This window comes from Odocoileus virginianus, chromosome 7, assembly GCF_023699985.2.
Source record: "Odocoileus virginianus isolate 20LAN1187 ecotype Illinois chromosome 7, Ovbor_1.2, whole genome shotgun sequence".
Lineage (NCBI taxonomy): Eukaryota > Metazoa > Chordata > Mammalia > Artiodactyla > Cervidae > Odocoileus > Odocoileus virginianus.
This window is the reverse complement of record NC_069680.1, coordinates 80,484,966-80,497,247: the sequence shown is the minus strand read 5'-3', so window position 1 is coordinate 80,497,247 and position 12,282 is coordinate 80,484,966. Positions and strand designations below refer to the sequence as shown.

The 12,282-nt window shown below is 46.9% G+C and overlaps 1 protein-coding gene across 1 annotated transcript in view; it reads right to left on the bottom strand.

Annotated features, from left to right (window-relative positions):
- Nucleotides 1–7,668, bottom strand: part of NID1 (nidogen 1) — a 92,638-nt gene extending 84,970 nt beyond the window's left edge. The window contains exon 1 of the mRNA XM_070471050.1: nt 7,309–7,668. Coding sequence (XP_070327151.1) covers nt 7,309–7,533 — 225 coding nt within the window. The 5' untranslated portion in view covers nt 7,534–7,668. The remainder of the gene's footprint in view (nt 1–7,308) is intronic.
- Between the last annotated feature and the right edge of the window lie 4,614 nt (nt 7,669–12,282).

Below are 12,282 nucleotides of genomic sequence, written 5' to 3'. Positions count from 1 at the left end.
GGAGTAGGAAACAGTAACCCACTCCAGTACTCTTGCCTGGAAAATTTCATGGACAGAGGAGCCTGGCGGGCTACAGTCCAAGGGGTCTGAAAGAGTCAGATGCGACTGAGCAAGTGAAGGTATCTATTCAACATCTGGTCACTTGATCAGAGAACATCAAAGATCCACGATAAAATGAACCTTAGAGATAATCTTGTTAAACTCCTTCATTTAATAATAAAAGAGGTCTGGAATAGTAAAAGGGTGATATATGAAGTGACTGGACCTCAATTATAAATCAGTTAATCAACATGAATCATCAATTTCCTTTTCACTTCTGATGGAAATTAATACTCTATTAAGTATTCTGTGACTCAGCCAGGGCCACTGTTAGACCATAGGAGGCCTTTAGGCAAAATAGAAGCAGGTACTCTTTTCTCTGAATGGAAAGGCCCATGCTGAGGTTTAGGGCTTGGTGAGTGGCCTGTGGGCTGGACTTTAGCCAGTCTGTCCGCTCAGTCAGAGCCCTGTGCTGCAAACCACTTGCATAACCATGGGTGGTGATCTTGGAATTAACCAGAAACTTCCTTTGTGCCAGTTAAGTGCGTCAGGTCCATGAGTGATGACAATCTCAGGGAGCCAGGCTGGCCCGCAAGCCACTCAAAACTAGGATGGAGTTGCATGCAACCTCCCAACAAGCCCAGACTCTAGCCTCCCCAAAAAAGTCAGTGGAACATGTTGAATATGGAGAAACATCTATTCAGCTTGTAGTCTGCTATAAAAGAATTTAATTGGAATGCCAAGACATATGAGAAATTATAAAAGGTTGGAAAGGCCAAGGTTAAAAAGCCAAGTCAGAAGCGCAATCCAGACATTACAAGAACACATGTTGAAAATGCAATCTACCAGAAGAGCCAAACAATTAATTTCTTTTTTGTTGTTTTTAATTTATTTATTTTTAATTGAAGGATTGCTTTACAGTACTATGTTGGTTTCTGCCATACAGCAACATGAATCAGCCATAGGTACACAAGCAAGCAGTTAATTTCCTGAGCATGAACGCTGGGCTTCCTGCTGTGGTAGCGGGAAGTTCAAACTACCAGCAAATTGACAAGGTTCACAGCTGCTGGTTGGGTCCGCAGATGCTACACTGAGGAATATGAACCTTGAAAAGATTCTGCCCTGATGGGTCCATGAGAACACCAACTGGAAATGCAGAAGGTTCAAACAGAACAAAAGGAGGACGCAACGAGCAGTCCCACACCCTAACACCACCACAAAGCCAAGTGGGTGTGCTGCTGCAGGAAACGGCAGATGACACTACTGATACTAGGTACGAAACAGATACCTAATGAGAACCTACTGCATGGCACAGGGAACGCCACTCAACGTTCTGTGGTGACCTAAATGCAGGGAATCCAAAAGAGGGGATATATGTATACTTACAGCTAATTCACTTTGCTGTACAGTAGAAATGAAAACCACATTGTAAAAGAACTAGACCCGAATAAAAAAATTTTAAATAAATAATAGAAAAAAAGGAAATGGCAGATGAAGCTGGTCTTGATCTCAAATGCAACTGCCACAGAGTCAGTAGGTTCTGTGGGCACAAGTGTTGCTTCGATGAAACACCATGAACTATATAAGAGACTTGCTTGCCTGCATGATCAAGAATAATTTACAGAACTGCTGCTTCTGTTTACTTTACTGGCTTCTAAAATATTTTGTATGTATACACAGAAGAGTTCCACTCCAATTACACTAAGAACACTATATATGCCAGAATGTCTAAACACTATTTGTCTGTAATGCTTTCTTTTGCTTTGCTATACTTCCTAGTACATTAAGAAATTGCAGGGAGTTTCCACTTTGACATATTTTATGGTTCTGTATATTACGTGCATGAGGGACATCTTTTTGTTGATGACTTTGAAAGAGTAGCATTAGTTTGTTGGGCATGAAACATGTTTCTCAAAAGTTACATCAAAAAATTGAACATCACAGACTTCCCTGGTGGTCCAGTGGCTAAGACTCCTCACTCCCAACGTAGGGGGCCCAAGTTTGACCCTTGGTCAGGGAACTAGATCCCACATGCTGCAACTAAGCATTTGCATGCCACAACTAAAGATCCTGCATGCAGAAACTAAGATCCGGCTCAGTCAAATGAATAAATAAAAATAAATATTAAAAACTCTAATACCAAGAGTGAAGTATAGAAGAAAAGGTTTGGGTTTTTTTTTTTAAGATGCGATCTCTGCTCTCAGTGGAGAAGAAAGCCCAGTTTTAGAGCACATTGCCTCAGGACAGTGTTTAAAGACAGCCCAGAGCTGCTTCCATGGAGCAGCTCTGTGCAGATGAAGCCACAGAGTTTGGTTACAATCCCCAAAGAAAGGAAAAACTGAACAAAGGAAATGCACCATGCTCTACAACTTCAGGGGCGCTGTCGTCTCTTTGTGGACAGACAGAATAGAGGATGAGAGCAGCAATGATCACAGTACAATGTGCTCAAAGACTTAGCTCAAACCTACTGGGCTCAGGGACTGAACCCGGTTGAGTGGAGCTGGTCTGGAGACTCTGAGCTCCTCATGGGTTGGGTGTTGTTCCTCCATCATGATTCACAGTGCAGGGCACTCGGACCACTAGTTCCTCTGTGGCTCCCTCCTGACACTGGGACTTCCTTGAGGGCACGGACCTGGTCATATTCAGAAGCTGCATTTCACGTGGTTTAGAGCCCCAGTGCCCAGCACAGTCCCACACAACACACAAGAATCCCTTGGTAATCCCTTGGTGGGAATGAAGCAAGTTTTGAAGAAAATGAGCAACCTATATTGGCATAGAAGGTAGGGTAAAAGTTGGAAGAATATTGGAAGATCTTAAAAGGAGAGTTAAATTTACCCTACCTAAGGAAAGATTCCTATCTGTAAGTAGTACAATGAAAATCAATTTGTGGAAGATGCGGTGTGTGTGTGACAGATACAGACAGACAGTCGTACAGACACAAGGAAGGAAGATGAGGAGATGAGTCCGGAGAGTCAGGATACAATCTTTTTTCTTCCAAGGATATCCTTTTACTGTTTTCCCATCACAGGAAGAATTTTGTTCCCCACACCAAGTGAACGTATTAAATAATAATTAATTCATTTCACCATGTGTATGAATCAAGACATAAAGAATATCATATGCAATTGAATCATGTTCTAGAATTTCTTCTATTGGCCTACAGGCAATTAGAGTTTTCAATCAGCATGAGATAACCACCCTAAGTAAATCAAGGTAATAAGATTCCAAACAAAAGAAGTAAATTTCTTGATTGTTCTGTACAACTGCATCGTGTTTTTGAAGAACTCTTGCCTGGTGGAATTCACAGCATTGGCCAAAGCAGGAGAACTCATGGAAAATGCTCGTTTGCTCAGTGAGCTGGCTAAGCAGATTTATAGACTGGCCCAGTCCCCACTCATTATCCAGGATAGGGTCCAAAGAATGACTGGCTTCATCACTGGGACTGTGCCACTTCAAAAATAAGAGGTCATTCCACAAGGGGAAACAGACCATGCAACGGCCCACAAGAGCAAGTTGGGCAACCAAGATGGCCCCTCGCCCCACCTTGGCTCAGTCATGAGACTTGCTTCAGTCCATGAGATGTTAGGAAACATGACCCAAAAGAGAAGACTTGAAAAAGCACTATGCATTTCCACTTACACTCTTACATTTTTGACAACCCCATGAAAAAAGAACATGCTTCAGCTGGCCCCCTGAAACATCACCATCTAATAGAATTTTTAGTGGTAATGCATACATTCAATAGCAGCAATGTCAGCTATTATGATTCAAAAGCTGAAATTTTAATATTATTTCATTTTAATTAATTTAATTTAAAATAGCTATATGTAGCTAAATGGCTACCATATTAGGCAAAACAGCTATGATACATGATAGACACTTCCCACCTCCCTGCCTAGCGTAGAACCAGATCATCCCAGTTGCTCCTGCTGAAGCCACCCTATATTAACCCACCATCTACTAATTCCAGACACATAAGCAACAAATGCTTATTGTTACATGCCACTGAGGTTTTGTGGTTGTTTGTTACACAGCAAGAGCTAGCTGATACATTTATTTTCTGACTCCCATCTGCCTATCTCAGGAAGAATCCTCCTATTCCAATAAAAACACTCTGTTCCAGTGGGATCATATTCCTCACTTTCCCAGCACCTGCCAAGCTTGTTCTACCATCATGCACTTGCCCCAGCAGTATCTTCTATTTCTGGCCTCTCCATTTCTGCCTCTGTCTACTGAAATCGGACCCGTCTTTCAAATCTTATATGTAATCTTCTCTGTAAAATATTCCCTCACTACTCCAATTCACAGCAATCCCTGTGGTCCATCACATGTTTTAGGGTTGATGTTGAAAGCATCATGAGTCAGACACAGACTTGGGCTGATATCCTAGCTTGGGCATTTTTAATTGATGCTATGGCCTTGAGTAATTACTAATTATTATTCCTTCATCTAAAAAAAGAGGGGCAAGTTGCCGTGAGGATTAAATAATGTAAGACTAGCCAGACCCTGACACATGTAGATATACTCACCCAGTAACTGTTTTCCATTTCAATGGATTTCCTTTCTTTTTCCTAACCTAGTGCCCAGAACAGTACAGACCATCGAGTTCATACTCACTCCCTGTCAATTCACTTTTTCATTCGGAGCCCTGTAAGGGTTTCTACCAGCTAAAAGAGCATCTACACCACAGACAGTGGTGGACGCTGTGGCATGGCCCCAGATCCCCCTTCAGCTCCTGGGAATGCAGCACTCAGCCCTCCTCTTTGATATCTGCCTCACCCAAGGGTCATGCCTCCTTCCAGGGCAGCCCTAATCTAATCACTGATCACCTTCTCAGGAGACTTGAGAGAGTTCTGAAGGGCTTATCCCCCCTCCAGAGCTCCCAGAAGGGCAGCAGGCATCCTGCTGACTTGCACTGCAGCTCAGCTACCCCCTCCACTCAATCCTTCTTCACTGCCCTCCCTTCCACAGGGGTGGATCTGAGGCGCTCCCGCTGGTGAAATGTCCTGCCTGCTAATCTCTGTCTCAGGGCTCCCATGGTGGCTCAGACAGTAAAGAATCTGCGTGCAATTTGGGAGACCTGGGTTTGATCCCGGGGTTGGAAAGATCCCCTGGAGAAGGGAGTGGCAACCCACTCTAATATTCTTCCTGGAGAGTCCCACGGACAGAGGAGCCTGGCCAGATACAGTCCATGGGGATGCAAAGAGTCCAACATGACTAAGTGACTAACACTTTCACTTACAATCTCTATCTCGGGGTCCTTCCTGGGAACTGATCCTGTAGCACAGAAGTTAAAATGTGAAGAGAGCTCTGGGAGTCTTTCTCCTTGATTTGTAGATTAAAACCCCAAGTAGGCTCAGGGGACTTCCCTCGTGGTCCAGGGGCTAATACTCCACCCTCCCAATGCAGAGGGCTAGGGTTCCATCCCTGGTCAGAGAACTATATCCCATATGCCACAACTACGGGTTCCAAAGTCACAACTTAAAAAAAAAAAAAAGATACTTCAGGCTGCAACTAAAGACTCTGCATGCCACAATCAAGGCCCGGTGCAGCCAAATATATAAACATTTTTATAAACAAATAGGCTCAGAAGGTGTGGATTGACAGGAATCATTTTTCAACAATAGATTTTCTAAGTCTGTAGAATGTAATGTGTTTAGTCTGATGTTACAAGTAAAGGAGAGGAGGAGAGCCCTAATTTAACACAGAGGTTCTGAGCTTAGAATCCAATGATTCCCACCCCTTCCCCAATAGAATTCATGGGTCTGTTAACTTAGAAAAATAAACTTAATCTTAATTTTCAGTAGCCCATAACCCAAATTTAGCATTTCCTTCCATTGTAAGTGTAGGCAGCAATTGTATTAGAGCTTAATGACTTTGCCACTACCAGAAGTCACAGATATGCTCCTATCACATTATAGTCACTATATAGTCATTTTAATAGGTGTCCTGAATACTGTTTACAGTCCCATGACCTTGAAAGTTCAGTCATTAGCTGACCATACACTGGAGCCACTGCTTCACCTTGTTATTTAATATGCTTTTTTTTTTTAATGACATGTATGACTTCAAACAACTTTTAAAAAATATTTTAACTCGTATTTCAACAGAATTGATTTCCTTGGCAATCCTATGGATTTTATCTTGCACATTTAAAAACCTAAGAGGGAGTTTTCTAGGCTACAGCAGACTGCCCAAGGAAGTCAGGGCGGTGGGGATAGCAAGGGGACACCCTCTGTGGGTGAAGACTTCAAGGACTCATTCTTTTTCTGCAAAGCCGACAAGCTCCACGTGGGTGTTGTCCCGGGCGCAGTCTGCCAGGATCAGACCAGCAGAGCCATTTCAGGGGCAGGACAGGCTCCAGCCGCTGTTGGAGCTGTTCCCCCGCCCCTCTTCTGGAATGCACACAGCTTTATATGAAATCCACATGGTGCGCGGCAGCGACAGGAGGCGGCACGAAAGGACTTTACCAAGTTGACAGCGTCCCCGCGCCCAGCCAGTCCGGAGAAGCTCCAGAGAGCGAAAGGTCCCTCCCTGTCCCTCTCGCCATCTGGCCCCCCACCCCCCCATGGTGACAATGGTCAGCTACAGGAAATTGGATCACCGGGGCGCCCTGCTTTCCCAGCCCTGAACTCTGGACACAGAGCAGAATCGTTGCCAAGACATATCCGGAGTCCGCACACACAAATGCAGGGGCTGTCGACTGCATTCCCGGGGAGGAGAGCTGGGCTTGGCGGTTTTTTCCTAACCCCGGCACCTACGGGAGTCCCGGGGCCCGCGCGCCGGCAGCGACCCAGCTCTGGCCTTCGTCCGGCGCCTGGTCCCAAGCGGACCGGGTCCTGTCCCCCCAAAGCAGGGGACAATGGCGAGACGCGCACAGACTTCCCGGCCCACTGCCGCGGGAGAGGAAACTCCGCCCGGGTCCCTGGGTCCGGGGTCACAGAGTCCTGGAGTCTGGCAGTGCGCGCGCGGGGCGGCGCAGACGGGGCGAGCTCCCCAGAACCCACTGCCCCTCCTCGAGCGACCGTGACCAGGCGGCGGGCAGGCGGCGGCTGGCGGGGCAGAGGTGGGAGCCCACTTGGGCTTGGAGACGGAGCGCCGCACCCCGCGCCCCGGCGGCCACCGGGTGCGGGTGCCCGCCCACGACGCTCAGGTCCGTCCGGCTCCGCGGGCGCCCCCGGCCCGCCCGGGCCTTCCTTCAGACGCCGCCTCAGCCCCTCGCGGCCTCCCGCCCAAGTGCCCCCACCTCCCGCCCCGGGTCGCACTCACGTAGACCGAGTGGATGTCGGATCTGTCGAAGAAGTGGAGCGCGGTGCTCAGCTTCAGGGCTGGAGAGACGAGGTCGTCTCCGGCCTCCAGCTCCAGGTCCCCATGTTCGGGGCCGAAAGGAAAGAGCTCCTGGCGGCTCAGGCAGCCCCCAGGCCCCGCTAACAGCAGCTGCAGCAGCAGCGCCCGCGTCCACGCAGCTCCGCTCCGGCGGACTGTGGCCAACATGTTCCCGGAGCGCCGTCCCGCAAACCGAGGGGCTCTGCGGCCGGAGGCTGAGGAAGGCGGAGATGTAACCGGACGCCCCTCGGCAGCCCCTCCGCGCCTCCCTCCTCGCGCGGTTCCCACACCGGGAAATAGGGGAGGGGAGCCGAGGGGAGATGGGGAGGGCCCCGCCCCGTCCGCGGAGGCTGCCCAATGGCCGCGAGGGGGAGGGCGAGGGGCGACACCGCATCCCCCAGCCGTCCGGGGCCGGTCGCCCTCGTTCCCCGCCGGGTAGTGGGCGCTAGAGGCCGCGATTCCCCAAACCAACCCAGTTCCTCCGGAACGGCCCCTGCGGGAGGTGAGAATAGAACGCCGGGCTCTGCACCGTCGTCCTTGGCCCAGGGCTAAGTCGTGGAGATCCGGCGACGTGGAATGCCCCGCAGGCGGACACAGTCCACCCCAAAGCTGTTTGGTGGCGTCCGGAGGTCGGACTCACATGGTCAGACTGGTAGGAAGAGGGGGTAGATGCTGAGGATTAACAAGAAGGGATCCGGCCAGGACCACGGCTATTTACTCAAACATCCATTCTTTCAACTTAACATTGAGTGTGGGATCCTGTGCTTCGTCATGGGAAGTCGGGCCAAAAATCGGGTCCAACCTCCAGAGTCAGTCATGAGTGTAGAACATCATTCAGAGTTAGGCAGGGTAAGGCCCCCCAAGTGATAAATGACATCAGGACTGGAATAACTGGTCAGGGATAGCGTCTCTGGGGATTTGGAAATCAAATCAGGTCTTGCAGAAAGGATAGAATTTCATCCAGGGGGCTGGAGAAGGAACTTTCTAGAAGCTGGAGTTGATGCCAGTCCCCCAGGAAAGGAATCCTATTCCTAGTAAAACCTTTAATACCAAAGCTAGGAATTTGAACTCTCTCTCACATCCACAGAAGAATTATTTAGAGTTTTTGACAAAGGGAGATAAATGGTGTAAACTGTATCCTAAATAATCCCTTGATCATTAATTTGGCCCTGGGTTGAAAGAAGAGACGCAGGGGTCATCCAAGGATCATTGAAAGGAAAAATTTTTAAAGGATGAGGAAAAAAAAAGTGGAAGTTGAGGAAAAAAAATCTAAAAGACATTATAATAAAGAAGGAATAAAACCTGATTATAAATTTGATATGGGAAGGGAGAGGGGAGAAACTTTTAAATTGAGTGAAAGGTTTTGAGCCTAGAGCATTGCAAACCTTCTGTTGCCTTTTGAAGTCAGGGAATGGGAGCTGGGACTTTGGGAGTTTGATTTGTTTGATGTCAGACTTGTTAACCTGGAGAGGCCAACAGGGTATCAATCCTTCCCTCCCCACCCCCCAACCCCCAGCCCTGTTGCCAGCTAAAATTAAGGACCTGGGACCCAGTCTGGGAGAATTCTCCCAATAAACAGTGAATTCTGTATCATATTTAGATATTAGGGAACATGAGCCCTGAACTAGTAGAAACTACAAGGAAAGTCAATGAAATACACCCATGTTTTGCAATCACAATAACCCAAAGAGACGGAAACCATCCACACATACAGAAGATGGACAGAGAGAGCCAGAGAGGTTTAAATCACTTTGCCAAAGTTACACATCTGGAAGCCTCTATGGGGACCCAGGGTGGTCTGACTCCAGGGACCCCTTAAACCACAGCATTAGGTGGAGCTGTTATTGCTACAGTTGTTTCCCTTGATGCTAAAGAGTGATTAACACAGCCTGCAATCTGTTGCCAAATTCAGTGGCTTTTCTTTCAATTCCCTCCCAGAGATGTAGTGCCCCAGAGCCTCTGTCCTGCCCAGGAAGACCTCTGACTCTATCCCATGCTATCCATAGTAGCCTCAGCTGCTGCATCACCCACTTCTGTGCTTTTGGTCTCCAGGAGACTCTTCCTCCTCTGTGCTCACCTGAACGGCCTCAAATTTCCCAGTGTGTGCCCAGCCAGTCTCATCCCGCCTGCCCTTCAGATTTTCCCCTTCCAAACCTCCTCCCCACACCTTTTATCTCACATCACTGCCGGCTCTGAAATCCGTCTGCCCCTGGAATGATCTCACCCCTTCTCCTGAATTCTCTGCCTTTTTAGTACGCAGACCGCTTCTGAAACTCCCATTGGTCCATGGAAATCTCCTTTGCTAATACAGAAGCAAGAGCCTTTCTCCACTCTGCCGGTTCGGGGAAGCTTGGAGTCCAGTCTGTCTGAGGCCTGGGCTCTGCCATTTACTACCCCTGTTCACCTGGGCAGGTTTCTGTATCCTTCTCATTTGCATGGAATGTTCATACCTACAAAGAATTTTATGGGAATTACCCAAGATGATCCACGAAATGCTCCTAGCACCAAACTGGAGCATAAAGGAAGTACTCAGTTAATAATAAGCCATCATCATCTAAATATATGCTTTTCATGATTCTTATTGTTTCCGCAATTACTAAGAATCCACTTGGAGTCAGACACTGTACTAGGAATTCTAAATACAAAGACCATTAACTCATAATCCCTTTTGCAAGCAGCTCATAGTCTACTGGGAAAGACAGACACACCTGTAACACCGCAGGATATTTAACAGATAGAAAGCAACAGCAGATGCCCCTTGTTGAATGCCTGCTTCTGCTAGATGCTTTATGGAACATCAGATTTAATACTAAAAACAACTGCACAAGCTAGTAGTTTTATAGTAGATATAGGGGAAATGAGAACTGCAAAAGTTAATGTGCCCAGTTTCACACAGTCAGTGGAAGAGCCAGGGTTTGAATCCCAGTGTATCTGAAACCAATACATGTATATGTAACCCTGTGGCCTGTAGCCTGCCAGGTTCCTTTGTCCATGGGATTCTCTAGGCAAGAATACTGGAGTAGGTTGCCAGGAAGATCCAGGAGGATCTTCCTGACCCAGGGACTGAACCCTCTTAAGCCTTACATCTTCTGCATTGGCAGGCGTGTTCTTTACCAGTAGCACCACCTGGGAAGCCTATTTGCGTATATGTCTGTTCCCTAATGTCATTAGTATCATCTTGCTTAGTAAGTCTGGGGTGTACTGTAAACTGTCTGTCATTTCCTATTTATAGCCCTGTGCTCACTGCACGTTCCGTGGGCTGGGGGAACGTGACATCTATGCTGAACAATGTGGGCTGAGTGCCAGCCACGTTAGAATTTATAGTTTCAAATACATGTAGGATGTAATCACAATCTGCATCATAGAGTATCTAATTTCATACTTTGCTCTGGTCATTATCTAAGTGTATTTAACACCTAGATGTTTCTTTCTAGTTGTTTTTTGTGTTTTTTCTTTCCAGATATAAGCTTCTTAGAGTGAGGATCATGTGTTCTGTTTATTTTCCAAAGTTCACGGAGCCTAACCCAACGCTGTATGCAACTTTAATAAAAGTCAAGAGTTTTGGAATTCCCTAGTACTTTTAAGAATCATTTGATATCTGCAGTAGCATTCAGTTCAGTTCAGTTGCTCAGTTGTGTCTGACCCCGTGTTCTGCAGCACACCAGTCTTTCCTATCCATGACCAACTCCTGGAGCTTGCCCAAACTCATGTCCATCAAGTCGGTGATGCCATCCAACCATCTCATATACGCACTCACAGTTACCTGATTACACCAGTTTTTTTCTATGGCTGGAAATGTAAACACTTGCATATATTATATTCTTTTAAAAGGGCAGCAGAGGATGAGATAGTTAGATAGCATCACCAACTCAATGGACATGAATTTGAGTAAATTCCAGGAGACAATGAAAGACAGGGAAGCCTGGCGTGCTGCAGTCCATGGGGTAGCGAAGAGTCGGGCATGACTTAGCAGCTGAACAACAACAAAAATTGACTTCTGGGCTGTGCTGTGTCTTTGTTACCATGTGAACTTTTCTCTAGTTGCAGTGAGGGGGGACTACTCTCTAGTTGCAGTGTGTGGGCTTCTCATTGCAGTGGCCTTTCTTGTTGGGGAGCATGGGCTCTAGAGCATGCGGGCTTCGGTAGCTGTGGCTCATGGGCTCAGTAGTTTTGGCACATGGGCTTAGTTGCTCTGTGGCATGTGGGAATCCTCCCAGACCACAGATTGAACCTGTGTCTCCTGCATTGGCAGGCAGATTCTTTACTACTGAGCCACCAGAGAAGCCCCACCAGTTTTCATTTTGTTTTGAAGTTAAACCCTATACTTTTGAGATATGTACTCTTTTGTTGACAGCTGTAATCAGATGAGGCAAGAAGACAAAATTTAAAAAGCAGGCTGTAGCTGTAAGAAGCCAAGGTATCTTTTCTATTTGGCTTATTCAGACAGATATCCAGGCAATTGAGCAGAAAAATAACTCAGTTGTCTGTTTCACTGAAGGAGACATCTGTTATAGTCTCACTCTCCTGTGAGGTTTGGCCACTGACCCCATATGGCCACGGAAGCTTTCTTTATTTACCAGATGTCATGCAGAGTTCAATATATTAGTGTTTCAATTCCAGGGAAACTCACTTAATTCAGGAATAAGGTGATTGCTATTTTAAAAAACTTAAGCTCAGTTGTTATAAGGATGTGTGCGTGTGTGTTCTGTTGCTCAGTTGTGTCCGACTGTTTGGGACCCCATGGACTATAGCCCACCAGGTCTTCTGTCCATGGGATTTTTCCAGGTAAGAATACCAAAACGGGTAGCCATTTCCTTCTCCAGGGGATCTTCCTGCTCCAGGAATCAAACTTATGTCTCTTGGGCCTCCTGCATTGGCACATTTACCACTGTGCCAAGGATACTATAAATTAAATGA